Source organism: Stegostoma tigrinum, chromosome 4 (genome assembly GCF_030684315.1).
Source record: "Stegostoma tigrinum isolate sSteTig4 chromosome 4, sSteTig4.hap1, whole genome shotgun sequence".
Classification (NCBI taxonomy): Eukaryota; Metazoa; Chordata; class Chondrichthyes; order Orectolobiformes; family Stegostomatidae; genus Stegostoma; species Stegostoma tigrinum.
In genome coordinates this window covers 42,738,873-42,766,663 of record NC_081357.1, presented here as the reverse complement: position 1 = coordinate 42,766,663, position 27,791 = coordinate 42,738,873, and the positions used below count along the sequence as shown (strand labels likewise).

Sequence of the window (27,791 nt, the reverse complement as noted above, 5' to 3'; positions counted from 1 at the left end):
AGGTCTCTGGTCTTATTGCTCCTGTATTTCACACTGAATGGAATGTGTTGGCTCGGTAATCTCACCAAATTTGTTTTGAATGCACTCCTCCCCACCATTCTGCTGTAGATTTACCTAAGAAGCAGCTGTTCCCAGTACACTTTGGCTAGATCCTGCCTTATTTTAATAAAATCTGCCTTAACCCCAATCCAAAATCTTTTTTTTGCACACCATTTCTTTCTTTTTGCATAGGAAGCTTAAAGTGTATTATGTTGTGGTCATTATAACCAAAGTGCTATTCTAATGCCACCTTGAAAATCTGTCCAATTTCATTCCCAAGAATTTGGAGGGTCTAGGCCCAAAACGTCAGCTTTTATGTTCCTAAGATGCTGCTTGGCCTGCTGTGTTTATCCAGCCCCACACTTTGTTACCACTCTAACCCCTGTTGGATCTTCTCCACATTAACATAAAAATCTTGCCTGAATATATTTCTACCCCTCGAAACATTTTACACCCTGACAATGCCAATTAAGGTTGCAGAAGGTGAAATTCCCCTATACCTTATCGTTGTTTTTACACACCTCAGCAAATTGTCTATATATCTGCTTATCTATTACCTGCTGATTGTTTGGGGTCTATAATGTGGCTGCAGCTTTTTCATTCCAAGCTCAACCCTCAAAGCTTCATTTAAAGACATTGCCAAGGGATCATCCCTCCTGACTGCAGGAACTGAATCCATAAATAATAATGCAACACCACCTCCTCTTTTACACTGTCCCTGATCCTGCCTGAAGATACTGTATCCTAAAATGTTAAGTTGCCAGTTCTGTCCCTCCCTCAACTACATATCTGTGGTATCAATAATATTACAATTGCACAGGCCAGTCCACATCCTTAATTCAACTGTCTTACTTATAATACTCCCCAGTAGAGGCCGTACAGTTTCGTCTTATTCCCTTGAATCTCAACATAGCTGAAGTTCTCTGTATCTTGGTTCCTTTACTATATTATGCTGCGTCCTTATTATACCAATGCTCTGTGTCCTGTCTCCCTGCCAAACCAGTTTACTTTCCTCCTAACAGCACAAGCAAACCCACCCACGAGGATGTTGGGATAACAAGGTGTAGAGCTGGATGAACACAGCAGGCCAAGCTGCATCAGATGAGCAGGAAAGCTGACATTTTGGGCCTCAGCCCTTCTTCAGAAATGGGGGAAGGGAAGGGGATTTTGAATTAAATAGGGAGAGGGGGGAGGCGGATAGAAGACGGATAGAGGTGAAGATAGATGGAGACGAGACAGACCAGTAAAAGGCCATAAGACCAGAAGACCATAAGACATAGGAGTGGAAGTAAGGCCATTCGGCCCATCAAGTCCACTCTGCCATTTAAATCATGGCTGATGGGCATTTCAACTCCACATCCCTGCACTCTCCCCGTAGCCCTTGATTCGTTGTGAGATCAAGAATTTGTCGACGTCTGCCTTGAAGGCATTCAACGTCCTGGGCTCCAACACGCTCCGTGGCAATTAATTTGACAAGCTCACCACTCTCTGGCTGAAGAAATGTCATCTAATTTCCGTTTTAAATTTACCCCCTCTAATTTTAAGGCTGTGCCCACGGGTCCTAGTCTCCCCATCTAACGGGAACAACTTCCTAGCGTCCACCCTTTCTTAGCCACACATTATCTTGTAAGTTTCTATTAGATCTCCCCTCAACCGTCTAAACTCTAATGAGTACAATCCCAAGATCCTGAGCTGTTCATCATACGTTAAACCTACCATTCCAGGGATCATCCGTGTGAATCTCCGCTGGACGCGCTCCAGGGCTAGTATGTCCTTCCTGAGGGGTGGGGCCCAAAATTGGACACAGCATTCTAATTGGGGCCTAACTAGAGCTTTATGAAGCCTCAGAAGCACATCACTGCTTTTATATTCCAACCCTCTTGAGATAAACGACAACATTACATTCGCTTTCTTAATCACGGATTCTACCTGCAAGTTAACTTTTAGAGAATCCTGGACCAACACTCCCAGATCCCTTTGCACTTCTGATTTGCGAATTTTCTCACCGTTTAGAAAATAGTCCATGCCTGTATTCTTTTTTCCAAAGTGCAAAACCTCACATTTACTCACATTGAATTTCATCAGCCATTTCCTGGACCACTCTCCTAAACTGTCTAAATCTTTCTGCAGCTTCCCCACCTCCTCAGTACTACCTGCCTGTCCACCTATCTTTGTATCATCGGCAAACTTCCATAGGATGCCCCCAGTCCCTTCATCCAGATCATTAATATATAAAGTGAACAGCTGCGGCCCCAACACTGAACCCTGCGAGACACCACTCGTCACCGGTTGCCATTCCGTCAAAGAGCCATTTATCCCAACTCTCTGCCTTCTGTCAGACAGCCAATCCTCAATCCAAGCCAGTAGCTTACCTCAAACACCATGGGCCCTCACCTTTCTCAGCAGCCTCCCGTGAGGCACGTATCAAAGGCCTTTTGGAAGTCTAGATAGATAACATCCACTGGGTTTCCCTGGTCTAACATACTTGTTACCTCTTCAAAGAATTCTAACAGGTTTGTCAGGCATGACCTCCCCTTACTAAATCCATGCTGACTTGTTCTAATCTGACCCTGCACTTCCAGGAATTTAGAAATCTCATCCTTAACAATGGAATCTAGAATTTTACCAACGACCGAGGTTAGGCTAATCAGCCTATAATTTTCCATCTTTTGCCTTGATCCTTTCATAAACAAGGGGGTTACAACAGCAATTTTCCAATCATCTGGGACTTTCCCTGACTCCAGTGACTTTTCAAAGATCACAACCAAAGCCTCTGCTATTTTCTCAACCACCTCCCTTAGAACTCTAGGATGTAGTCCATCGGGGCCAGGAGATTTATCAATTTTTAGACCTTTTAGCTTTTCTAGCATTTTCTCTTTTGTAATGCCTACCATACTCAACTCTGCCCCCTGACTCTCCCTAATTGTTGGCATACTACTCATGTCTTCCACTGTGAAGACTGATGCAAAGTACTTATTAAGTTCTTCAGCTATTTCCTTATCTCCCACCACTAGCCTTCCAGCATCAATTTGGAGCGGCCCAATGTCTACTTTTGCCTCTCGTTTGTTTCTTATGTATTGAAAGAAACTTTTACTATCATTTCTAATATTACTAGCTAGCCTACCTTCATATTTGATCCTCTCCTTCCTTATTGCTCTCTTTGTTATCCTCTGTTTGTTTTTGTAGCCTTCCCAATCTTCTGATTTCCCAGTGCTCTTGGCCACTTTATAGGCTGTCTCTTTTTCTTTGATATATTTCCTGACTTCCTTTGTCAGCCATGGCTGTCTAATCCCACCCCGGATAATCTTTCTTTTCTTTGGGATGAACCTCTGTATTGTGTCCTCAATTACACCCAGAAACTCCTGCCATTGTTGCTCTACTGTCTTCCCCGCTAGGCTCTGCTTCCAGTCAATTTTCGTCAATTCCTCTCTCATGCCCCTGTAATTACCTTTATTTAACTATAACACCATTACATCCGATTTTGTGAACTCTCTTTCAAGCTGCAGACTGAACTCTGCCATATTATGATCGCTGCCTCCTAAGTGTTCCCTTACGTTAAGGTCTTTTATAAAGTCTGACTCATTACATAGCACTAAGTCCAGAATAGCCTGCTCCCTTGTGGGCTCCATCACAAGCTGTTCCAAAAAGCCACCCTGCAAACATTCCATGAATTCCCTTTCTTTGGATCCACCAGCAACATTATTCACCCAGTCCACCCGCATATTGAAATCCCCCATGATCACAGTGATCTTGCCTTTCTGTCATGCCCTATCTATTTCTCGGTGTATCTTGCGCCCCTGGTCCTGATCACTGTTAGGAGGTCTGTACATAACTCCCATTAAGGTTTTTTTGCCTTTGTCGTTCCTCAACTCCACCCACACAGACTCCACATCCTCTGACGCTATGTCATTCAGTGCCATAGATTTAATTTCATTCTTAACTAACAGGGCAACCCCTCCCCCTCTGCACACCTCGCTGTCTTTTCGATAACTTGTGAATCCTTGGATGTTTAACTGCCAGTCCTGAACTCCCTGCAACCATGTCTCTGTGATGCCTACCACATCATAATCATTCTAGAGGATTTGTGCTGTTAATTCATCTACTTTGTTGCAAATACTACGAGAATTTAGATAAAGTGCCTTAATGCTAACTTTCGTATCATTATTGGAGAGATTGGAAATCCTAAGAAATCTTAAACTATCCTTCCTTTTTGCTGTATTCCTAGTCTGCCTCAAGCTTAAACCCACCTGTACTCATGCTATCCTGTTGCTTATCTTTCCATTTCACTCCATACTCCCTGTCTCTTTCACTTTCCCTTCCCCCCAACTCAGAAGTTTAAAGTCCTACTGACCACCCTATTTATCCTTTTCACTAGAACACTGGTTCCAGATCGGTTCAGGTGGAGACCGTCCCAACGGTACAGATCCCCCCAGTTCCAAAACTGATGCCAATGCTCCATGAAATGGAATCCATCTTTCCCACACCAATCCCTTAGCCACGTGTTTACTTCCCTAACTTTCTTTTCCCTATGCCATTTAGCACGTGGCTCAGGCAGTAATCCGGAGATTATGACCCTTGAGGGCCTGTACTTCAATTTCTTTCCTAGTGCTTCATAATCCCTGAACAGGTCCTCTACCCTAGCTTTGCCTATGTTGTTAGTCCCAATGTGGACCACAACTGGATCCTCCCCCTCCCGCTCCAATATCCTTTCAACACAGTTGAAGATGTCCCGCACCCTGGCACCGGGCAGGCAACACACCATGTGGGTCTCCCGATCCGGCTTGCATCGGATACTATCTGTCTCCCTAATAATAGGATCCCCTGTAACAATATACCTGTCTTTCTGCTCCCCCCTCTTGAATGGCCTTCTGCACCACAGTGCCGTGGTCAGCTGGCTCATCCTGTCCACAGTCCTTTCCCTCATCCGTACAGGGAGCAAGAATCTCATACCTGTTGGTCAAGGTCAAGGGCTGAGGCTCCTGCACTCCTGAGCTCAGAATCCCCCTACCTGCCTCACTTACAGTCACACCTTGTCCCTGAACACTTTCTGAATCTGAGTTATTTAACCTACTGGGTGTGACTGCCTCCTGAAACAAAGTGTCCAGGTAACTCTTCCCCTCCCGGATGTGCCGCAGAGTTTGAAGGTCAGATTCCAGATCATTTACTCTGATCCGGAGTTCTTCCAGCAACCAACATTTGCTGCAGATGTGGTCGCTGCCATTCACAATGGGATCAGCCAGCTCCCACATCATACAGCTACAGCACATCACCTGTCCAGCCATCACTAATTATTTAGTTAACTTTTACAATTTATGTATTAAGTGCTTTCTAGTACTTCTCTGCTACACTCTTTTTCAATTAGGCAATTAAACTTTTAATCAATTACACAATACACAAGGATATAAATCAAAAAGCCTTACCTCAAAAACACACGAGAGTCCTTCTCGGTTACAGCTCCCACTCTTTCTGCTGCTGGAACAGGATGGAAGGCTCCACCGGTCAAAGTAGGTATAAAGAGGCAGGGATGGAGCCAGTGTAGGTGGGGAGGTAGGGAGGGGAAAGGTCAATCCAGAGAGGATGGACAGGTCAAAGGGGTGGTATGAGGTTAGCAGTTGGAGATGGGGGTGGGGCTTGAGATGGGGGTGGGGACGAACTGGGCTGGTTTTGGGATGCAGTGGGGAAGGGGAGACATTGAAGCTTGTGAAGTCCACATTGATACCATTGGGCTACAGGGTTCCCAAGTGGAATATGAGTTGCTGTTCCTGCATCCTTCGGGTGACATCACTGTGGCACTGTAGGAGGCCCGGGATTTTCATGCCATCTGTGGAATGGGAGGAGGAGTTGAAATGGTTCGCGACTGGGAGGTGCAGTTGTTTATTGCAGACCAAGCGTAGGTGTTTTGTAATGCGGTCCCCAAGCCTCCGCTTGGTTTCCCTGATGTAGAGGAGGCCTGAATGGGAACAGTGGATGCAGTATGCCATGTTAGCAGATGTGCAGGTGAACATCTGCTTGATGTGGTATGTCTTCTTAGAGCCTGGAATGGGGGTGAGGGGGGAGGTGTAGGGGGCAGGTGTAGCACTTCCTGCGGTTGCAGGGAAAAATGCCGGGTGTAGTGGGGCTGGAGGGGAATGTGGAGCAGACAAGGAAGTCACGGAGAAAGTGGTCCTTCCGGAAAGCAGACAAGGGTGGGGAAGGAAAATTGTCTTTGGTGTTGGAGTCAGATTGTAGATGGCAGAAGTGTCAGAGGATGATGCTTTGTATCCGGAGGTTGGTGGGGTGGTATATGAGGACGAGGGGGATTCTGTTTTGGTTGTTATTGCTGTGAGGGGGTGTGTGGGATGGGTTGTGGGAGACACGGTCGAGGGCGTTCTTGACCACTGAGGTGGGGGGGAAATTGCAGTCCTTGAAAAACGAGGACATCTGAGATGTACAGGAGTGGAATGCCTCATCCTGGGAGAGATGTGGTGAAGGAAAAGGAATTGGCAATAGGGGATGGCATTTTTGCAGGCAGGTGGGTGGGAGGAGGTGTATTCTCAGTTGCTGTGGGAGTCAGTGGGCTTGAAATGGATATTGGTTTCTAGGTGGTTGCTGGAGATGGAGACAGAGAGGTCCAGGAAGGAGAGAGAGGTATCTTGAGGATGTTGGCTCCGTTTAGGTTCAGGTGCAGAGATCTTGCTTGGACAAATCCTACCATCCCCAGAAACAGTTCCAGTGATCCAGGAATCTAAAACCTTCACTTCTTGAGCCAAGCATTTATTTGCCCTTTTCTTCTAAATTTGAATCTGTATTCATTATCATAGGTATATAAATCAGGGGTACAGATTCATAGTGTCATACAGTGCGGAAATAGACCCTTCAGTCCAACAAGTCCATGCCGAACACAATCCCAAACTAAACTGGTCCCACCTGTCTGCTCCTGGCCCATATCCCTCCAAACCTTTCCTATTCATATATCTATCCAAATGTATCTTTTAAATGTTGTAATTGTACCCATGTCCACCACTCCCTCAGGAAGTTCATTCCACACACAAACCACCCTCTGTGTAGAAAACTAGCCTCTCATTTTTTTTTAATCTCTCTCCTCTCAGCTTAACAATATGGCCCCTGGTCTTGAAATCTCCCATGCCAGGGAAAAGACAACTATCATTAACTCTCCCCAAGCCACTCATTACTTCATAAACTTCTATCAAGTTGCATCTCAACCTCCTACGCTCCAGTGAAATAAGTCCCAGCCTATCCAGCCTTCCTTTATAATTCAATATGCCCAGCAACATCCAGGTAAATCTCTTCTGGACCATTTCCAACTTGATAATATCCTTCCTATAAGCAGCAACCAGAATGAGACTAAATATTCAGAAGAGGCCTCACCAATGTCCTGTACAACCTCAACATAATTTCCCAACTCCAATACTCAAAGGACTGAGCAATGAAGGCAAGCAGGCCAAATACATTTTTAGCCACCCAGTCTACACGTAATGCAAGCTTCAAAGAATTATGTACCTGCACCCCAAGTCCTTCTGTTCTACAACACGACCCAAGGCCGTATCACGAATTGTATAAGCCCGACTCTTGTGTGTTGTACCAAAATGCAATACCTCGCATTTATCCAGATTGAATTCCGTCTGCTTTTTTTCAGCCTATTGACCCATTTGTCAAGATCCCTTTTTAATCTTAGAAAATCTTCTTCACTGTCTACTATGCCACTAATTCTGGTGTTGTCCACACACTTACTAACCATGCCTTCTATATTCTCATCCAGATCATTTATATAAATGCCAAACAAAAGATGATCCAGACCCTGTGGAACATGGCTGATCGCAGGCCTCCAGTTAAAAAGCAGTCCTCCACTATTACTCTCTGTCTCCTGCCATCAAGCCAATTATGTATCCAAGTGACAATCTCACCCTGAATCCCATTGGACTAATTCATCTGCCATGTGGAATCTTCTCAAAGACTTCACTAAAATCCAATAAACAATGCCTGCTGCACTGCCATCAGCGACTTTTATGGTAACTTCCTCAAAAAACAACTTAATCAAGTTTGAGAGACACAATTTTCCTTGCACAAAATCACGCTGACTATTCCCTAATCAATTATTGCCTCTCTGAATGTTATAAGTGAGAGTATGTAGCCATTTAAACTCTGCTTTTGTTTTGGTTACTGGTACCTTGCAACAGAGCTATCATGGTGAATACAATAAGATCTCTATGATCTGAGCACATTTTGAGTTCAAGGTTACACATTTTCTATTGACTGTTTGGAATTTATCAGGATGGGTGCTTGGGCATGCGAAATCAGCAGATATCCGTGGTCACTAATTGAAAGCATACGTAAAATGCTCAAACTATTTGGTAGAATTCTCAGCAGAGATATGCACTGTTTTAAATTTTAATAATGTAAAACAGCTGTGTTCTAGAAGGACAGAAGGTCAGCTTCTGTGGCAGTTTTGTGGCTTAGGAATTCAAGAACACCCATGCTGGCTTTTGAGAGAATGAAGGATAAACATCATGTGCCGTAATATTGAGGCTCTCAAGGCTCTTTATCCTCGTGCTGATTGAGATGTGCTGGCATTAAGAAGAAAATCAAGAGCATTAGGGTATGAGGTTAAGGATTAAGGGGTAAATATTTAATTGATTGATTTAAAATAATCTTGGATGCATTATCGTTCATTAATTGCCAGATTAAAAATAGGAGGCAGTGTCATAATAGTAATTCAGTCACCCAAAACCCCAGGATAATGTGAAAATTTGGGTTTGAATCCCACTATTGCAGATGGTGAAATTCAAAGTCAATTAAAAGAAAATCCAGAATAAGAAGCTAGCCTAAATGGTGATCATGTAACCACTATTGATTCTCATAAAAACCCATCTGGCTCACTAATGCTGTTGGGTAACTCCACAGTAACCTATGGCGATGTGAGCAATTAAGGAAGATCAGTAAACGCTGCCTAGCTAGTGATGCCCACATCCCTAAACGTAAAAATGAAGTTTTTACTCATTTACGTTCTATTTATAAATTTTCATGAAGCAGAGATTGGGCTGTCTTGCAATCTATTGATTCTGCTACTAATTTGTGGAATGATGTCTTTTCTTCTGAATTCCTGCTTTACAATTTTTTTTGGCACATTTTCTTTTGTGTGGTTGTGGCTAGAGATTGTGGCAATGAGAAATAGGTATGTTCTCATGAAGACTTGACACAGCATTTTCCAGCTTTCAGCAAGGGACTAACATTCAACTGTTTCACTGTTGCACCAGTTCTACTGCTCATTTCTGGATGTTTTGATTTTGTCACATGCTCTGTAGTTAATTATACATTTCAAACAGTCACGACATGCTCAGCAGCCGGTCTTACATAACTATGAAATTCAGTAAATGTCAGTTTGAGATGCATTGTGATGTTTGCACAGAAATGTAATGTACCCTTATAAGCATTTAACTCGCTGGGTAATCCCATTTGAAATCATTTTAAATGTACATTCCTAAAAGTTTAAAGCACATATGTTGCAAAATCTTCACCATTGTTTCAGTTGATAAGATGTGTTATGCAAGAAGTTCAATTCCAAAGTGTGCATTTCTGGGTGTTCAAGAGGAATGAAAAAAAAATGTTAGTTTTGCAATGCATATTTGTCAACACAATGCACAGTAAACAGACTTAGTGCATTTCAGGGCCAAATATTAATCAGGACCATAAGACCATAAGACAAAGGAGTGCAAGTAAGGCCATTCGGCCCATCAAGTCCACTCCGCCATTTAAATCATGGCTGATGGGCGTTTCAACTCCACTTCCCTGCACTCTCCCCATAGCCCTTGATTCCTTGTGAGGCATAGTCACATAGGAATTTGATTTTGTCATTATAAAGAACGGACCCACAAAAAGTGCTGAACTGGACACAAACCTGAAAATGATGTGTTCAGGAGACGCCAGGAGCAGTGGCTGTGATGATCAAGGAAAATAGTAGAGAGCTGGAGAGAGGGCGAATGTCCTGGAGGTATCAAAGGCTGAAGCTATTTGTTTAGAGTTTAGAAACACTAGAGGTATCATCAATTTGCTAGATCTAATTTTTAGGGGTCATGGAGAGCTAGAGAGAGTGCTACCCAAAGGTTACCCTGGTACATCATTTTCAGGCCTGAAAATTGTTATTATCAGAGAAAACTGAGAGCAGCAATACCGCTACGCAGCTGTAAAGCTATTAGAACTTGGTCAGAGCGATATAGCGGTCATTGCTACCTCAAGGTTCACTGCCTCAAAATTTCAGCTTGTCACCCCATTTGGGATTCTGATGCGCAGTTTGCATTGCTGTCAGGGCCAGCATTTCAGGGCCAGCATTTATTGCCCATCCTGAGTTGCTTTTGTGAAAGTGGTGGTGAATTGCCATCTTGAATCCCTGTAGTCTATGTGCTGCAGGTAAGCACAATGCCACTAAGGAGGGCATTCCAGGATTTAGACCCAACAGCTCTGAAGGAACAGTGATATTTCTGCAAGTCAGGATGGTGATAGGCTTGGAGTCGTCAGGTGGAGATTCCCACTTACCAGAATCGATGTAGAGGGCCATCAAGTCTCTTTTGATGGGGTCTTTGAAACAGAGTTTTGAGTACTTTGCTGGTCTCTTGGCATGGGCTGCCCCCCTCCTTGTCCCTGGGAATATGGTCAACTTTCCTGTGCACATTGTGGTAGTGCTAGTCAAGTAGGGAATGATCAGCCACAATCACCGGCATCAGTTCTAACTCCTACCTGCTATGCAGCCTCCTCATTCACTGAACTCCTAACATATTGAATTAGGATATTCTGCTCAGGAAGATCTGTGTACTGTAGTTGTTTCTTAGCCTTTTGTCTACCTCATTATCTCCTTTAGCCTGCCATTGTTTGAGCTGTGGCAGGCCCAAAAATAATCCTAGCAATTCCACCTATACATCTCCTGTCCCATCACAGGTCATCCTAGATCATTGCTACATAACCATAAAAGATGTCTACCACTCCACCCCCACCTGTATTTTGGAAAATCAGACCACAACACTATGCTCCTCCTCCTAGCTGACAAGCAAAAACTGAAGTGTGAGGGTCCAGTACAAAAAGTAACGCAGTGCTGGTCTAAGGAAGCTGAAGGACTTCTACGAGACCGCTTAGAATCGGTGGATTGGTCCATATTCAAGAATTCAGTGGCCAAGCTAAAGAAGTATGCCACTACCATACCAATGACAAGCATCATTAGTAAACGTGCAGACAACAAGTGTGCTGAAGAAGTTAATACAAATGCCCCCCAACTAGAAACCATGGATGAACTGGGAGAACCACGCCTTACTGAAGTCCAGGTCTGAGGCGTACACGTCAGACAACCCAGGCCTAATCAGGAAATCCAGATATGACCTTCAAAAGGCCATGAGGGACACCAAGAGGCAACATCAAACTGGGCTTGAGACCCAGGCCAACCTCACAGTCACCCGTTGTTTGTGGCAAGGCTTTCATGACATAAGAAGCTACAAAGTGAAGTTGGGAACAGAATCATGGGTGACAGTATGTCCCCACCTGATGAACTGAATGCATTCTATGCTTGCTTTAAACAGAAGATCAGTGAAACTATGTTACTTATTCCAACAGCCTCAGATGCAACTGTGTCCATGGTCACCACAGATGTAAGATGAGCCTTCTTCAGGAGTGAACCCATGGAAAGCAATCAGCTGAATGGAGTTTCCCAGCCGTGCACTCAGATCCAATGCATCCAGCTAGCAGGACTATTTGCAGACATCTTCAACATCTCTGTACTATGTTCTGAAGTCCCCACCTGCTAAAGAAGACCTTCATCTCAGTGGCAATGAAAAATCATGCAGTGTGTCTCAATGACTACCCCCTGGTGGTTCTGACATCCATAATTATGAAGTGCTTTAAGAGGGTGGTCACTAAGTCCAGCCTCCCAGACTGCCTTGATCCCTTGCAATTCGCCTATTGGTACAACAGGCCCATGGCAGATGCCATATCCCTGGCCTTACACTCATCCCTAGAACATCTGGACAACAAGGATATCTATGTCAGGCTCCTGCTTATTGACTACAGCTCTGCCTTCAACACCATAATTCCAAACAAACTTAACTCTAAACTCCAGGCCCAAGGTCTTGGTGCTCTCCTCTGTAACTGGATTCTCAACTTCCTGACCAACAGACCACAGTCAGGAAGGATAGGAGACAACACTTCCTCCATGATAACCCATGACACCAGTGCCTCACAAGGCTATGTACTCAGCCTCCTACTATACTCCTCAAACACACACAACTGTGTGGCCAAATTCCACGCCAATTCCATTTGCATGTTTGCTGACACCACTGCTGTTGCAGGTCAGATGTCAAACAACAATGAAACAGAGTAGAGGAAGGAAATAGATGCTTGAAGACATGGTAACAATCTCTGCATCAAAATCAGCAAAATGAAGGAGCTGGCCATTTACTTCAGGAAGCTGAGTGGAGGGCACATTCATGTCAGCATCAATGGTGCTGAGGTAACAATGGTTGAGAGCTTCAAGTTTCTGACAGTGATGATTGCCAACAATCTGTCCTGGTCCATTCATGCTGACACTGTAGTTGAAAAACCACAGCAATGCCTCTACTTCCTCAGGAGGCTAAGGAAATTCAGCTTGCCCATAAAGACTCTTGCAAATTTTTATAGATGCACTGTAGAAAGTATCCTATGTGGATGCATCACAACATGGTGTGATAACTGGTCTTCCCAAGACTGAAAGAAACTACAGAGAGTTGTGAACACAGCCCGTCATGCAAACCAAACCCTCATCCATTGACTTCATCTATAGTTCCCACTGCTTCGGGAAAACAACCGTTATTATCAAAGACCCTCCCAACTTGGTAATAATTTCTTCAATCTTCTTCCATCAGACAGAAGATGTAAAAGTTTGTACACATGTACAAACAGATTCAAGAATAGCTTCTTCCCTACTGTTATTAAAGAATGGCCTCTTTAACATTCATGTTGATCTCTCTCTGCACCTTCTCTGCAGTAATATAATTATATCCTGCTCTCTGTTCTGTTAACCTGATTCATTCGTACAGTACAATTTGCCCATAAAACATGAAGGCAACAATTTTCACTGTATTTTGGTATGTGTTAGTAATGAAACAAATCAGTAATACCATTCTGTCTGATGTCCTACAGCCAATGATGTCAAACAGCTGAGCTGCAGCCAAAAATCAGCTCTCCCATTACTCTGCAATCTCAGTCTCTGCCAGACTAATTTTAAAAAATTGTTCAGAAAGTGATTTACCCTTAGTAGAGTTAAGAATTTATTTATGTGTTGTTATAACCAGGATGCTGATTGCCGGCATCATGTCAATCATGAAAATTTTAGTATCTTGAACAGTTACAGCACAAAAAGAGATCATTCAGCCCATGTTTGTGCTAGCCCTCTAAAGGAACAATCTATCTAATGTCACTCGCTTATCTTTTTTCATACTGCTGTGCAAACTTCTTTTTCAAAAATTCTCGTTTGACTAGACCTCTGCACCCTACTTTAAGACAATGCATTCCAAATTCGTTACACTTGCTGTTTGACAAAGCAATTCTCCTTATATTGTTACTGTTTCATTTGCTAAGTTCTTTACATGGGTCAACTTTGGTTCTTTCTCCTTTCACCAGTGGGAACAGTTTCATCTCATCTCCTCTGTTGAGATCCCTTGATACTGTATGACTCTATAAGAATCCCCTCAACCTTCTCATCTCCAGGAATAGTTCCGAGATCTGCAATCATTCTGCATAATGGAAATTCCTTATCCCTGCAATCATTTGTTCCAAGCTAATGATTCTGAAGGTGTTTCTTGGTGATCTGTTATCATGATACCTTGGCAGAAGAAGCAAACGTCACAGCCTTACAGAGACACGACTAAATGCCACAGTGGAATTATAGTCAGAAGCATAGGAATGCTACAAGCTACACTACAACACACTTTGTAAAAGAGGTAAGAATTCACAATAAGCCTACTTCACTTTTTGGTTCTGCATGCAGGTCTCAACTCTATTTCAGAAGACTTAGAAAAGGTCAACAACATCAAGAGGATCCCAGTTAAATACTGGGTGGATTGGAATTCCCAGATTCATGGCAGAACCCAAAAACAAGAAGGATCCAGTGAGAGCACAGATGTTGGCAATAAGAGAACTGTTTTTCTTCGTCTACAGAGAGACAATCACCGACTTCACAGGCTGTTGGAAATGTTCAACCCTCTTAACTAAAAGACAGTCATTTTCAGGGCAGAGATCTTAAGAGCAAACAACAGACTTTCAGCCACATGACTAAGAGTTTGAAAAAGCTTACTTCACCAAATAACCATAATGAGCTACTAAAGATGTTTAATCTGAGCAACAACTGCATTGGGAGCCGGACCAAGTTCACAGGTCCAGGGCTTAGCCGCAAAGAAGAAACTGTCTGAAACTGCAAGAGACTATATCTTACAATAGACTGATTGCTTGATCCTGCAAAACAGGCTACCAAAATGAAGAAGGTAGTTATTTCAGCAGAGCAGCTGTATTCCAGGCAGAAACATCAGGAGATGAGGAGTTCCCCAGATAAGGTACTGGATTAACAACAATGACTGTGAAGACAACATCCTTTGCAAAAGATATCCAAGAGGTAAAAGCTCCTTCAATAGAGAAGTGATCCGCAGATTACAGCCAGGGTCAAGTCTTCTCAAACAAGATGCCTCCCAAGATCTGAAGAGACTGTTGCAAAAAGAGTGTGGAAAATCTAAGAGATAATGGGAACTGCAGATGCTGGAGAATTCCAAGATAATAAAATGTGAGGCTGGATGAACACAGCAGGCCAAGCAGCATCTCAGGAGCACAAAAGCTGACGTTTCGGGCCTAGACCCTTCATCAGAGAGGGGGACGGGGAGAGGGAACTGGAATAAATAGGGAGAGAGGGGGAGGCGGAGCGAAGATAGATAGAAAAGAAGATAGGTGGAGAGAGTGTAGGTGGGAAGGTAGGGAGGAGATAGGTTAGTCCAGGGAAGACGGACAGGTCAAGGAGGTGGGATGAGGTTAGTAGGTAGCTGGGGGTGCGGCTTGGGGTGGGAGGAAGGGATGGGTGAGAGGAAGAACAGGTTAGGGAGGCAGAGACAGGTTGGACTGGTTTTGGGATGCAGTGGGTGGGGGGGAAGAGCTGGGCTGGTTGTGTGGTGCAGTGGGGAGAGGGGACGAACTGGGCTGGTTTAGGGATGCAGTAGGGGAAGGGGAGATTTTGAAACTGGTGAAGTCCACATTGATACCATATAGCTGCAGCGTTCCCAGGCGGAATATGAGTTGCTGTTCCTGCAACCTTCGGGTGGCATCATTGTGGCAGTGCAGGAGGCCCATGATGGACATGTCATCTAGAGAATGGGAGGGGGAGTGGAAATGGTTTGCGACTGGGAGGTGCAGTTGTTTGTTGCGAACTGAGCGGAGGTGTTCTGCAAAGTGGTCCCCAAGCCTCCGCTTGGTTTCCCCAATGTAGAGGAAGCCGCACCGGGTACAGTGGATGCAGTATACCACATTGGCAGATGTGCAGGTGAACCTCTGCTTAATGTGGAATGTCATCTTGGGGCCTGGGATGGGGGTGAGGGAGGAGGTGTGGGGACAAGTGTAGCATTTCCAATGTGTAACACAACAGCAGACTCAGTCAGCTCATAATCCAAGCCACTTCAGTGATACAATGAAATCAAATTCCATAAAGTCACAACACCTGTATTGTTGCAACACAATCTCCGTTCAATCATCTGATTTCAAACTATAGTAGGCAGCTTTGAAATTACGTACACAAGTAGCAATGAATTAAACATTTAGTATAAAAGCAAAGTGGAGAGGATCATGTGTGCTAGTTCTTGAAATTCCACCCGTTCCCCACCCCCACTTCTACTCTCTGTCTGCTTCTCTAGATTCCATTTCAAGGAGAGGGTTTTAATTGGCTGTCACCTGATAAAACACCAGCTCGGCGTGACCTCATTCGTCTTATTTAATAAACATACTGCTCCAACTCTCTACCGGCCCACTGAATTGTGCTGTATAAAATTAGATGGTAGAATCATTAAGTCATAAGGCTTTTGCAGCTCAGAAAGAGGCTGTTCAGCCCAGCATATCCACACCAATCTTCAGAAACCTCTATATTTTAATGCCATTTTCCAGAACTTGGTCTGCAGCTTTGTAATCTATGGCATTTCAAGTGTTCATTTAAATACTTCTTAAATGTATTGAGGGTTGCTACTTTTTCCACCCTTTCAGATGGTGAGTTCCAGATATACGCAATGCATCTGGATGAAACAATCATTCCTCAAATCTCCTCTAAACCTTATGTTCCTCACTTTAAAATCATGCCCCCTGGTTACTGACCTCTCTACTAAGGGGTAACATTTCTTCTTGTCGACCCTGCCTATGCCCTTTGGACCTTTGAACACCTAAATCAGATCCCTCCTCAGTCTTCTCTGATCTGAGAAAAACAGCCCAGCCTATCTAGTCTCTCCTCATAGATGCATTTGTCCAAACCAGGTAACATCTTGGTGAATCCTTCTGCACCCTCTCTAATGCAATCATAGTCTTCTTCAAATGTGGTGACCAGAACTGCACATGGAACTCTACGTGTAATTTTATATGCAGCTCTATCATAACTTGTTCTTATATTCAATGCCTAAACTAATAAAGGTAAGTATGCCACATGCTGCCTTAATCACCTTATCTACTTTTCGTGCTGCCTTCAAAGATCTGTGCTGTGAGATTTCTCAGTCACCATTTTTTTGTTTCCCACCAGTGAGTTAAAATCTTTCACGATAAACCAAAATAAAGTCCCCAGTCTTCATGAACCATGGTACTGGCTGCTGCTCACTTTCTGCCAGTTACATTTTTAGAGAAGGTTATTGCAGGTGGTGCTACTGCAAGCTTTGGAGAAAACCAGGAGCACCAAGCCACAGCATCTTGACTCCGGGCTTGAGGTTTTGCTCCGTGGGGTTCGGGGTTCGGGGGGAGGGGTTGCAGTGTGATGGTGATGACGATGAATTAATTGGCTGATTCAGATTCTCACTGTTCAGGTAAATATTCACAATTGTGTCATCCCTCTTTAGGCAGGAGATGACTCCCATCAGGTGGTGAGAAGCCTATACATGAGCACTTATATATTGAGTTGTGTGGCAGTATCAGTGTGCAAAATGAGAAAGATATTAAACAGATCTAGCAAATTAAGACATCCATGAGGCACTGTGCACCATCAATAGCAGCAGAATTGGACTCCAAAACATCTGCAACCTTATGGCCTGGTGTTATTCCCACTCTGCCATTACCATTAAGCCAGGGGATCAACCCTGGTTCAATGATGACTGCAGGAGGGCATGCCAGCAGCAGCATCAGGCTTACCTAAAAGTGAGCTGTCAGCCTGTAGAATCTCCGAAACAAGTCTACTTGCATGCTAAATAGCATAAGCAGCTAGCAACAGACAGAGCTAAAAGTGATTCCCACAGCCAGCAGACCAGATTTAAACTCTGCAGTCTTGCCACATCCAGTTGTGAATGGTAATGGAACAGGGTGTCTGTCTGTCTCTTATCTTGGTGCGTTTCCACTGGCACCACCCTGTCTCCTTCAGAAAATGGAGCATCTGGAGTGAGCTTGAGCTGCCTCTTCTCCCTCTCATGTAGCTGTTAATGCTGGGGATCCATGGTGAGAGAAATAGTGTGCGACACCAAGTGAAAATCTTGATGTGGAGGTGCTGGAGTTGGACTGGGATGGACAAGGTCAAAAATCACACAACACCAGGTTACAGTCCAATGGCTTTCACCCACCCTGCCCCATATGCCACAGTCATAATCTCAGCTCTCATTCTCCCCTCACTATCACCACTTTCACCTCCCAGCATTTACTTTCCACTTCACTACCCCAGCTCTCACCAGCCTTAACCCTGGCCCCAGTGCTATCCCTGTATATTTTTGAGTTTTGTTTGACAGCTCTCCTTCCTCCATGTCTACCGCCCTCGCCCGAAAACAGTCCCACTTACAGCCATTCCTGAGCGGAAGATATAAAATGAGATCAAACTGTGGAGGTGGAGGGTACGGGACTTTATGTCTCAAAACGAAACAACACTTTTGTCTTGGACACTGGTCCCAGCTCAGTATCAAAATAGCCTGGGCCACATAAAGCAGTGAGAGCGTTTCCACGACCTATGTCCGTATATTTCACTTCCCCCGCCTGACGTCTTGCGATACGAAACAGAATTGTTCACCAGAGATAATGGGAACTGCAGATGCTGGAGAATTCCAAGATAATAAAATGAGAGGCTGGATGAACACAGCAGGCCAAGCAGCACCTCAGGAGCACAAAAGCAGATGTTTCGGGCCTAGACCCTTCATCAGAGAGGGGGATGGGGAGAGGGAGCTGGAATAAATAGGGAGAGAGGGGGAGGCAGACCAAAGATAGAGAGTAAAGAAGATAGGTGGAGAGAGTATAGGTGGGGAGGTAGGGAGGGGATAGGTCAGTCCAGGGAAGACGGACAGGTCAAGGAGGTGGGATGAGGTTAGTAGGTAGCTGGGGGTGCGGCATGGTGTGGGAGGAAGGGATGGGTGAGAGGAAGAACTGGTTAGGGAGGCAGAGAGAGGTTGGACTGGTTTTGGGATGCAGTGGGTGGGGGGGAAGAGCTGGGCTGGTTGTGTGGTGCAGTGGGGGGAGGGGACGAACTAGGCTGGTTTAGGGATGCAGTAGGGGAAGGGGAGATTTTGAAACTGGTGAAGTCCACATTGATACCATATGGCTGCAGGGTTCCCAGGCGGAATATGAGTTGCTGTTCCTGCAACCTTCGGGTGGCATCATTGTGGCAGTGCAGGAGGCCCATGATGGACATGTCATCTAGAGAATGGGAGGGGGAGTGGAAATGGTTTGCGACTGGGAGGTGCAGTTGTTTGTTGCGAACTGAGCGGAGGTGTTCTGCAAAGTGGTCTCCAAGCCTCCGCTTGGTTTCCCCAATGTAGAGGAAGCCGCACCGGGTACAGTGGATGCAGTACACCACATTGGCAGATGTGCAGGTGAACCTCTGCTTAATGTGGAATGTCATCTTGGGGCCTGCGATAGGGGTGAGGGAGGAGGTGTGGGGACAAGTGTAGCATTTCCTGCGGTTGCAGGGGAAGGTGCCGGGTGTGGTGGGGTTGGAGGGCAGTGTGGAGCGAACAAGGGAGTCACGGAGAGAGTGGTCTCTCCGGAAAGCAGACAGGGGAGGGGATGGAAAAATGTCTTGGGTGGTGGGGTCGGATTGTAAATGGCGGAAGTGTCGGAGGATGATGCGTTGTATCCGGAGGTTGGTAGGGTGGTGTGTGAGAACGAGGGGGATCCTCTTAGGGCGGTTGTGGCGGGGGCGGGGTGTGAGGGATGTGTTGCGGGAAATACGGGAGACGGGGTCAAGGGCGTTCTCGATCACTGTGGGGGGAAAGTTGCGGTCCTTAAAGAACTTGGACATCTGGGATGTGCGGGAGTGGAATGTCTTATCGTGGGAGCAGATGCGGCGGAGGCGGAGGAATTGGGAATAGGGGATGGAATTTTTGCAGGAGGGTGGGTGGGAGGAGGTGTATTCTAGGTAGCTGTGTGAGTCGGTGGGCTTGAAATGGACATCAGTTACAAGCCGGTTGTGGCTTGTAACTGATGTCCATTTCAAGCCCACCGACTCACACAGCTACCTAGAATACACCTCCTCCCACCCACCCTCCTGCAAAAATTCCATCCCCTATTCCCAATTCCTCCGCCTCCGCCACATCTGCTCCCACGATAAGACATTCCACTCCCGCACATCCCAGATGTCCAAGTTCTTCAAGGACCGCAACTTTCCCCCCACAGTGATCGAGAACGCCCTTGACCGCGTCTCCCGTATTTCCCGCAACACATCCCTCACACCCCGCCCCCGCCACAACCGCCCTAAGAGGATCCCCCTCGTTCTGACACACCACCCTACCAACCTCCGGATACAACGCATCATCCTCCGACACTTCCGCCATTTACAATCCGACCCACCACCCAAGACATTTTTCCATCCCCTCCCCTGTCTGCTTTCCGGAGAGACCACTCTCTCCGTGACTCCCTTGTTCGCTCCACACTGCCCTCCAACCCCACCACACCCGGCACCTTCCCCTGCAACCGCAGGAAATGCTACACTTGTCCCCACACCTCCTCCCTCACCCCTATCGCAGGCCCCAAGATGACATTCCACATTAAGCAGAGGTTCACCTGCACATCTGCCAATGTGGTATACTGCATCCATTGTACCCGGTGCGGCTTCCTCTACATTGGGAAAACCAAGCGGAGGCTTGGAGACCGCTTTGCAGAACACCTCCGCTCAGTTCACAACAAACAACTGCACCTCCCAGTCGCAAACCATTTCCACTCCCCCTCCCATTCTCTAGATGACATGTCCATCATGGGCCTCCTGCACTGCCACAATGATGCCACCCGAAGGTTGCAGGAACAGCAACTCATATTCCGCCTGGGAACCCTGCAGCCATATGGTATCAATGTGGACTTCACCAGTTTCAAAATCTCCCCTTCCCCTACTGCATCCCTGAACCAGCCCAGTTCGTCCCCTCCCCCCACTGCACCACACAACCAGCCCAGCTCTTCCCCCCCACCCACTGCATCCCAAAACCAGTCCAACCTGTCTCTGCCTCCCTAACCGGTTCTTCCTCTCACCCATCCCTTCCTCCCACCCCAAGCCGCACCCCCAGCTACCTACTAACCTCATCCCACCTCCTTGACCTGTCCGTCTTCCCTGGACTGACCTATCCCCTCCCTACCTCCCCACCTATACTCTCTCCACCTATCTTCTTTACTCTCCATCTTCGGTCCGCCTCCCCCTCTCTCCCTATTTATTCCAGCTCCCTCTCCCCATCCCCCTCTCTGATGAAGGGTCTGGGCCCGAAACGTCAGTTTTTGTGCTCCTGAGATGCTGCTTGGCCTGCTGTGTTCATCCAGCCTCTCATTTTAGAATTGTTCACCAGATCACTTTCAAGCTTTGTCCCTCCCTAAGTCTATAATCTCTCACAATTTTAGAACTTCTGGAAAACTCTTTAAATCCTGGCCTCATTGTGCCTCTCCGTTCCACTAGCCTCACTTTTATCGGCAGGACGCCTACTGATTGGGCGGGAACTGTTATCAGGAACATATGTATACTGCAGTAAAAGTTCAGCGACATGCAAACCTTTCACCAAGGTGTGTCAATAAATAGATGCATGTCTATCAGAGACTTGCATAAATAGGTGGCGCTTCAGTGTGGGCGTGGAGCACTGTACACCGGCTCCAGTTGAAGATCTATTCCGTTTCCTAGTTGGTTTCTTCTTTATTTTGACAGGTGTTCTTTTCCTACTGTGTTGACACCAACCGTTTACTTTATTTTCACCCACTCGCTGGACGTGAACGTAGCTGGCTGAGCCAGTATTCATTGCCAGTTCCTTGTTGCCCTTGAGAAGGTGGCGATGAGCTGTTTTCTTGAACCTCTGCAGTCCGCGTGATGTGGGTTGATTTAACATCCTTAAGTTCTTTTGGTTTTCCTTTCCATTTAGGCTCTGTTGTATTGTTCAGCGTAAGCTGGCAACCAGCGTGGCACAGAGGCAGTTGGATTATATATACACGAGATTTGCAGGATTTAGAGTTCCAATCAGCTAATTGACATCCTGCACCCGGTAGTGTGTATTGCAGTTAAGGGCAGACATAGTATTCACGAAAAAGGTCTTGTTTCGAAAGTCAAGAACTGAACGGAGGTATGTCGACCTGTGTTTTTTTTAAAAAACGTTTATGACTTTTGCTCTTGTAAAACAGTCCAGTAGTTATGATAGGGTTTAATATATTGCAGTATTTGCTTTAGCTGAGGAGTCTACAACACAGGGATCAGGATACAAAATTAAGTACAGAAATGGTACGTTACAAGAGAAACTTTACGATCAAGGAACCCTGCGGATGTGGAATACTTCTGGAGCAAATGATTGAAACAGAAGGCAGAGAGAGAAATTCAACTGACGTGCATATATTTTGTGGCTGTCCATGTGAGGGTGGGGTGTTGTCTAATTGGAATGGAGCCTGTTATACTGTTCTTTGACTTCCAAAGTCTGTTTTGTGTAATTGTTATGTCTTACCTGAAAGACGCACGAGGAACTTTAAATATGAAATTGCAATCTCTGGTCAATTATGGGCATCCATTTGCACAATTTAAGAAACAAATGGATGAGAATCCAAGATAATAAAATGTGAGGCTGGATGAACACAGCAGGCCAAGCAGCATCTCAGGAGCACAAAAGCTGATGTTTCGGGCCTAGACCCTTCATCAGAGAGGGGGATGGGGTAAGGGTTCTGGAATAAATAGGGAGAGAGGGGGAGGCGGACCGAAGATGGAGAGAAAAGAGATAGGTGGAAAGGGTATAGGTGGGGAGGTAGGGAGGGGATAGGTCAGTCCAGGGAAGACGGACAGGTCAAGGAGGTGGGATGAGGTTAGTAGGTAGGAAATGGAGGTGCGGCTTGGGGTGGGAGGAAGGGATGGGTGAGAGGAAGAACAGGTTAGGGAGGCAGAGACAGGTTGGACTGGTTTTGGAATGCAGTGGGTGGAGGGGAAGAGCTGGGCTGGTTGTGTGGTGCAGTGGGGGGAGGGGACGAACTGGGCTGGTTTAGGGATGCGGTGGGGAAAGGGGAGATTTTGAAACTGGTGAAGTCCACATTGATACGATTAAGCTGCAGGGTTCCCAGGCGGAATATGAGTTGCTGTTCCTGCAACCTTCGGGTGGCATCATTGTGGCACTGCAGGAGGCCCATGATGGACATGTCATCTAAAGAATGGGAGGGGGAGTGGAAATGGTTTGCGACTGGGAGGTGCAGTTGTTTGTTGCGAGCTGAGCGGAGGTGTTCTGCAAAGCGGTCCCCAAGCCTCCGCTTGGTTTCCCCAATGTAGAGGAAGCCACACCGGGTACAGTGGATGCAGTATACCACATTGGCAGATGTGCAGGTGAATCTCTGCTTAATGTGGAATGTCATCTTGGGGCCTGGGATAGGGTCGAGGGAGGAGGTGTAGGGGCAAGTGTAGCACTTCCTGCGGTTGCAGGGGAAGGTGCCGGGTGTGGTGGGGTTGGAGGGCAGTGTGGAGCGAACAAGGGAGTCACGGAGAGAGTGGTCTCTCCGGAAAGCAGACAGGGGTGGGGATGGAAAAATGTCTTGGGTGGTGGGGTCGGATTGTAGATGGCGGAAGTGTCGGAGGATGATGCGTTGTATCCGGAGGTTGGTGGGGTGGTGTGAGAGAACGAGGGGGATCCTCTTTGGGCGGTTGTGGCGGGGGTGGGGTGTGAGGGATGTGTTGGGGGAAATGCGGGAGACGCGGTCAAGGGCGTTCTCGATCACTGTGGGGGGAAAGTTGCGGTCCTTGAAGAACTTGGACATCTGGGATGTGCGGGAGTGGAATGTCTTATCGTGGGAGCAGATGCGGCGGAGGCGGAGGAATTGGGAATAGGGGATGGAATTTATGCAGGAGGGTGGGTGGGAGGAGGTGGGCTTGAAATGGACATCAGTTACAAGCTGGTTGCCTGAGATGGAGACTGAGAGGTCCAGGAAGGTGAGGGATGTGCTGGAGATGGCCCAGGTGAACTGAAGGTTGGGGTGGAAGGTGTTGGTGAAGTGGATGAACTGTTCGAGCTCCTCTGGGGAGCAAGAGGCGGCGCCGATACAGTCATCAATGTACCAGAGGAAGAGGTGGGGTTTGGGGCCTGTGTAGGTGCGGAAGATGGACTGTTCCACGTAACCTACAAAGAGGCAGGCATAGCTGGGGCCCATGTGGGTGCCCATGGCCTCCCCCTTAGTCTGTAGGAAGTGGGAGGAGTCAAAAGAGTAGTTGTTGAGGGTGAGGACGAGTTCGGCTAGGCGGATGAGGGTGTCGGTGGAGGGGGACTGGTCGGGCCTGTGGGACAGGAAGAAGCGGAGGGCCTTGAGGCCATCTGCATGCGGAATGCAGGTGTATAGGGACTGGACGTCCATGGTGAAGATGAGGCGTTGGGGGCCAGGGAATTGGAAGTCCTGGAGGAGGTGGAGGGCGTGGGTGGTGTCACGGACATAGGTAGGGAGCTCCTGGACCAAAGGGGAGAAAATGGAGTTCAGATAGGTGGAGATGAGTTCGGTGGGGCAGGAGCAGGCTGAGACGATGGGTCGACCAGGGCAGGCAGGTTTGTGGATTTTGGGAAGGAGATAGAAACGGGCCGAGCGGGGTTGGGGAACAATGAGGTTGGAGGCTGTGGGTGGTAGGTCCCCTGAGGTGATGAGGTCATGAATGGTGTTGGAGATGATGGTTTGGTGCTCGGGTGTGGGGTCATGACCGAGGGGGCGGTAGGAGGTGGTGTCGGAGAGTTGGCATCTGGCCTCGGCGATGTAGAGGTCAGTGCGCCATACTACCACTGCGCCACCCTTGTCTGCGGGTTTGATGGTGAGGTTGGGGTTGGAGCGGAGGGAGCGGAGGGCTGCCCGTTCTGCTGTCTTTCGAATGCTGTGTTTCGCCAGCAATTTCTGCTTTTGGATGAGAATGCACCCTGTGCATACCAAGTGAATAAGAGATTTGTTTTTCTTCGCATGGGCCCAGAAGAAGCAAGGGTTCTCCTCTTAATAAAAACCAAAAGAACTGCGGATGTTGTAAATCAGGAACAAAAACAAAGTTGCTGGAAAAGCTCAGCGGGTCTGGCAGCATCTGTGGAGGAGGAAACAGAGTTAATGTCTCGGGTCTGGTGACCCTTCCTCAGAACTGAGTTTTGAGTTCTGAGGAAGGGTCACCAGACCAGAAACGTTACATCTATTTTCTCCTCCGCTGATGCTGCCAAACCTGTTGAGCTTTTTCACCAACTTTGTTTTTGTTCCTTTCTCTAATCAAAGTGGGTGCTCTATTATGTAGATGTTTGTCTGGGTGACCACCAGTATTTTGACTGTTCTGAAACAGTGCAATACATCTACACTTCTGGAAGTGACCTACAACCTTACGGCATTAGCGTTCTCTTGCTGTGAATTGGCACTGTCTATACCTGTGAGGCCTTACTATTCCCACAGCGCTGACACTGATTCTCAGCGTTTGATGTTTAGCTTACCCACTGGCCTGTCATATGCTTCTTTTGAGTGTCTGTGTTGATAAAGTAAATAAATTGAATTGTTTTTGTGAGGTAGAGTTATTAGGAAGTCTTTCTGTTTTCTGCTTTCAGCATGATTTGAATTGCTTTCTCCAAAGTTAACTCTTCTTTGGACTGTAAGAAATTTTAAGTTCATCAGGAATTCCAGCACAAATTCTGTTTTGTTTTACGATTTCTCATTTCAAAGCTCCATAGTCACAGTTTCTCAAGAATCTTTTTATTGACTTTTATTTATTTTTATTGTAATGCTCTTTAAATCTTAGTGCATGCCGATGCTTGTCTGCAGTCAGCTGACTTTGAACTTGTTTTCTTGCATTAATTCAATGCTATTTTAAATTCTACTGTCATAAAGTTACTTAAGACATTCTTTAAACACTGTATTCAGACTTCTAAGTTCTGTATGAAATTCTTCAAGTTAGGCTTCAAAGCTACACTGTGTTGGGTTACTTCTTTTAAGTTTCAAATTGCATTGAATGGCAACACCATATTTCTGGACAAATTGCTTTGTTTTCATATCATTATTAATGATCACAGTGGTGGCTTCCCTCATTATTCAGAGTTTCCCTGCCTTCTGCAGGCTTGGTGGAATTTCTCATAATATGGACAATTTCTCATCTTTAACAATCCAAAGCACAGTGCACGTTCTTCTGCATAGAGTTTTAAATAAAGTTCTCTGACTGTGGCAAAATCACAGGTTAATTACTGAATCTGGGCCCTTCCATTCTTTCGAAACATTTCTTCTTCTGATTTACTGTTTCCTCAAAGGTGGTGGAAACAGGGTCATTATTTTAAACTGAGGTGGACAGATTCTTACTAGGTAGTGGGATCAAGGGTTATCAGTATTTGATGTCAGAATGTGGAATTCAAAGTACAATTTTCAGCCATAATTGTATGGAGTGGCAGAGCAGTCTTGAGAGGCTGAATGGCTACGTCTGTTCCTAATTCATTTTTGTACGTTTGTATTCCTGTAATTTTGCTTTTTCCATCAAAGATGAATATTTAGGCCTTCCTGATACTTCAGCCCTGTTATAAGTTACTTTTCTGTCTATTTCTCTATCCCTTGAAGTTGAGCCTTATGCAGCTTTTTCACAATGGTGATCATGCTTGTTATTAATTTGTGAGAGGTTTTTTGTAACTGCCTTGCCTTTCCTTTTTTTTCACCATTTTTGTAGACCTTTTCTTGTTTTACATCAAGGATGTATATCGGTGCTCCTGGAGCCTTTACTCTCTCTCCCTACAGAGGGGCTTCCTTGGCAAAAACCTGTGTTTTTCTCAGTGTGGCTGGCTTTTTCTCATTCCCACACTCTTTCCCACTACGCATGTTACCAACGTATTAATGAAGGATTACCAATGGTGTGCTAAATTCACTGTCGCTGCTCCGATGACTGCTGACTTGTTGCATTTTGCATTTCACTTAGAGACTGGCTATGTCTTCTTTAAAGCAGTAATGCTGCTGGGTAGTGAACCCACATTTTATAAAACCATTTCTATCTTCTTTCTTCAATGGATTCTGTCTGACCCCCATGTCATATTCCAACTTGGATAGGTTGTTGCCACCAATTTTTCTTTCACTGTCCTGAGTTTAGGACCTATCTAATTATCACTGATAGATGATTAACCACTGGTCAGTCTAAACAGAAGAGGCACTTGTCTTACGTAACAAGGTAATTTATAACAGGATAGTAACAGGTACAGTTTCTATTTAGAGATTGTAGGAACTGCAGATGCTGGAGAATCTGAGATAAAAAGGTGTAGAGCTGGATGAACACAGCAGGCCAAGCAGCATCAGAGGAGCAGGAAAGCTGATGTTTTGGGCCTAGACCTTTCTCTTGGCCTGCTGTGTTCATCCAGCTCTACACCTTATTATCACAGTTTCTATTAGCTTGTTGGGCATCATCAATGAGGATAATTGGGAGCTATGCAAAACACATCAACTCTTCTCAGAAACTCATGCAGAATTCGTCTGCCTTTACCTGAAATCAATGTGACATGAATAGAATGTATGAGGCTTAATTCATCCTTGTCTCCTACATGTATCTCCTTCAGAACCATTACCTTATGTAAATTTCATCACTGCATGATTGCTGGCGGATTCAGGTCAGTCACTAATGAGTCTCTGTGGGACAAACAATTGGAAATTATGGCATATGGAAATAATGTGGTGATTCTCTCAAAGAAATAACATAAATTTAAAATTTTAATCTCTCTGGGCTTTTTACTAATTTCTATACAACAGCAGATTGGGCGAACCACTGCAGAATTTCAGTACCCTAGATTTTGGAACAGTCTCGGCCAATTGAAAGACAGCAAATGTTATATCTCCATTCAAAAACGAGGAAGAAATTGGATGATAGTTCATCAAATGTAAGACATTAGGACAATATTTAAATGTATTGATTAGGATGTAGGCAATTAAAGGCGGGGGAGTGGTGGGTAATAGACTAGTGGTAATGATGCTGGACTGTTAATCCAGGGACCCAGGTTTAAATCCTGCCAAGACAAATGATGGAATTTGAATTAAATAAAATCTGGAATTAAGAGCCTCGTGATGTCTAGTAATCCGTTATCAATTACCAGAAAAAATAAACATTTGGTTCAGTAATGTCCTTTATGGAAGGAAACTGCATCCTTACC

General features: G+C 45.6%; 1 protein-coding gene across 11 annotated transcripts in view; it reads left to right on the top strand.

Annotated features, from left to right (window-relative positions):
* Positions 1–27,791, top strand: part of slc2a12 (solute carrier family 2 member 12) — an 85,506-nt gene that overhangs the window by 20,516 nt on the left and 37,199 nt on the right. The window contains exons 1-2 of one of the 11 annotated variants that reach the window (XM_059645300.1): positions 21,281–21,367; positions 21,579–21,776. The exons of 8 other annotated variants lie outside the window; for them this stretch is intronic. Coding sequence is in view for 1 of the 3 variants with exons in the window: in XM_059645298.1 (XP_059501281.1) it covers positions 21,929–21,931 (3 nt within the window). In the remaining 2 variants the exon portion in view is untranslated. Of the gene's footprint in view, positions 1–21,280; positions 21,486–21,578; positions 21,777–21,891; positions 21,932–27,791 lie in introns of those variants that run through there. 2 more of the 11 variants (XM_059645299.1, XM_059645298.1) reach the window with 2 other exon arrangements.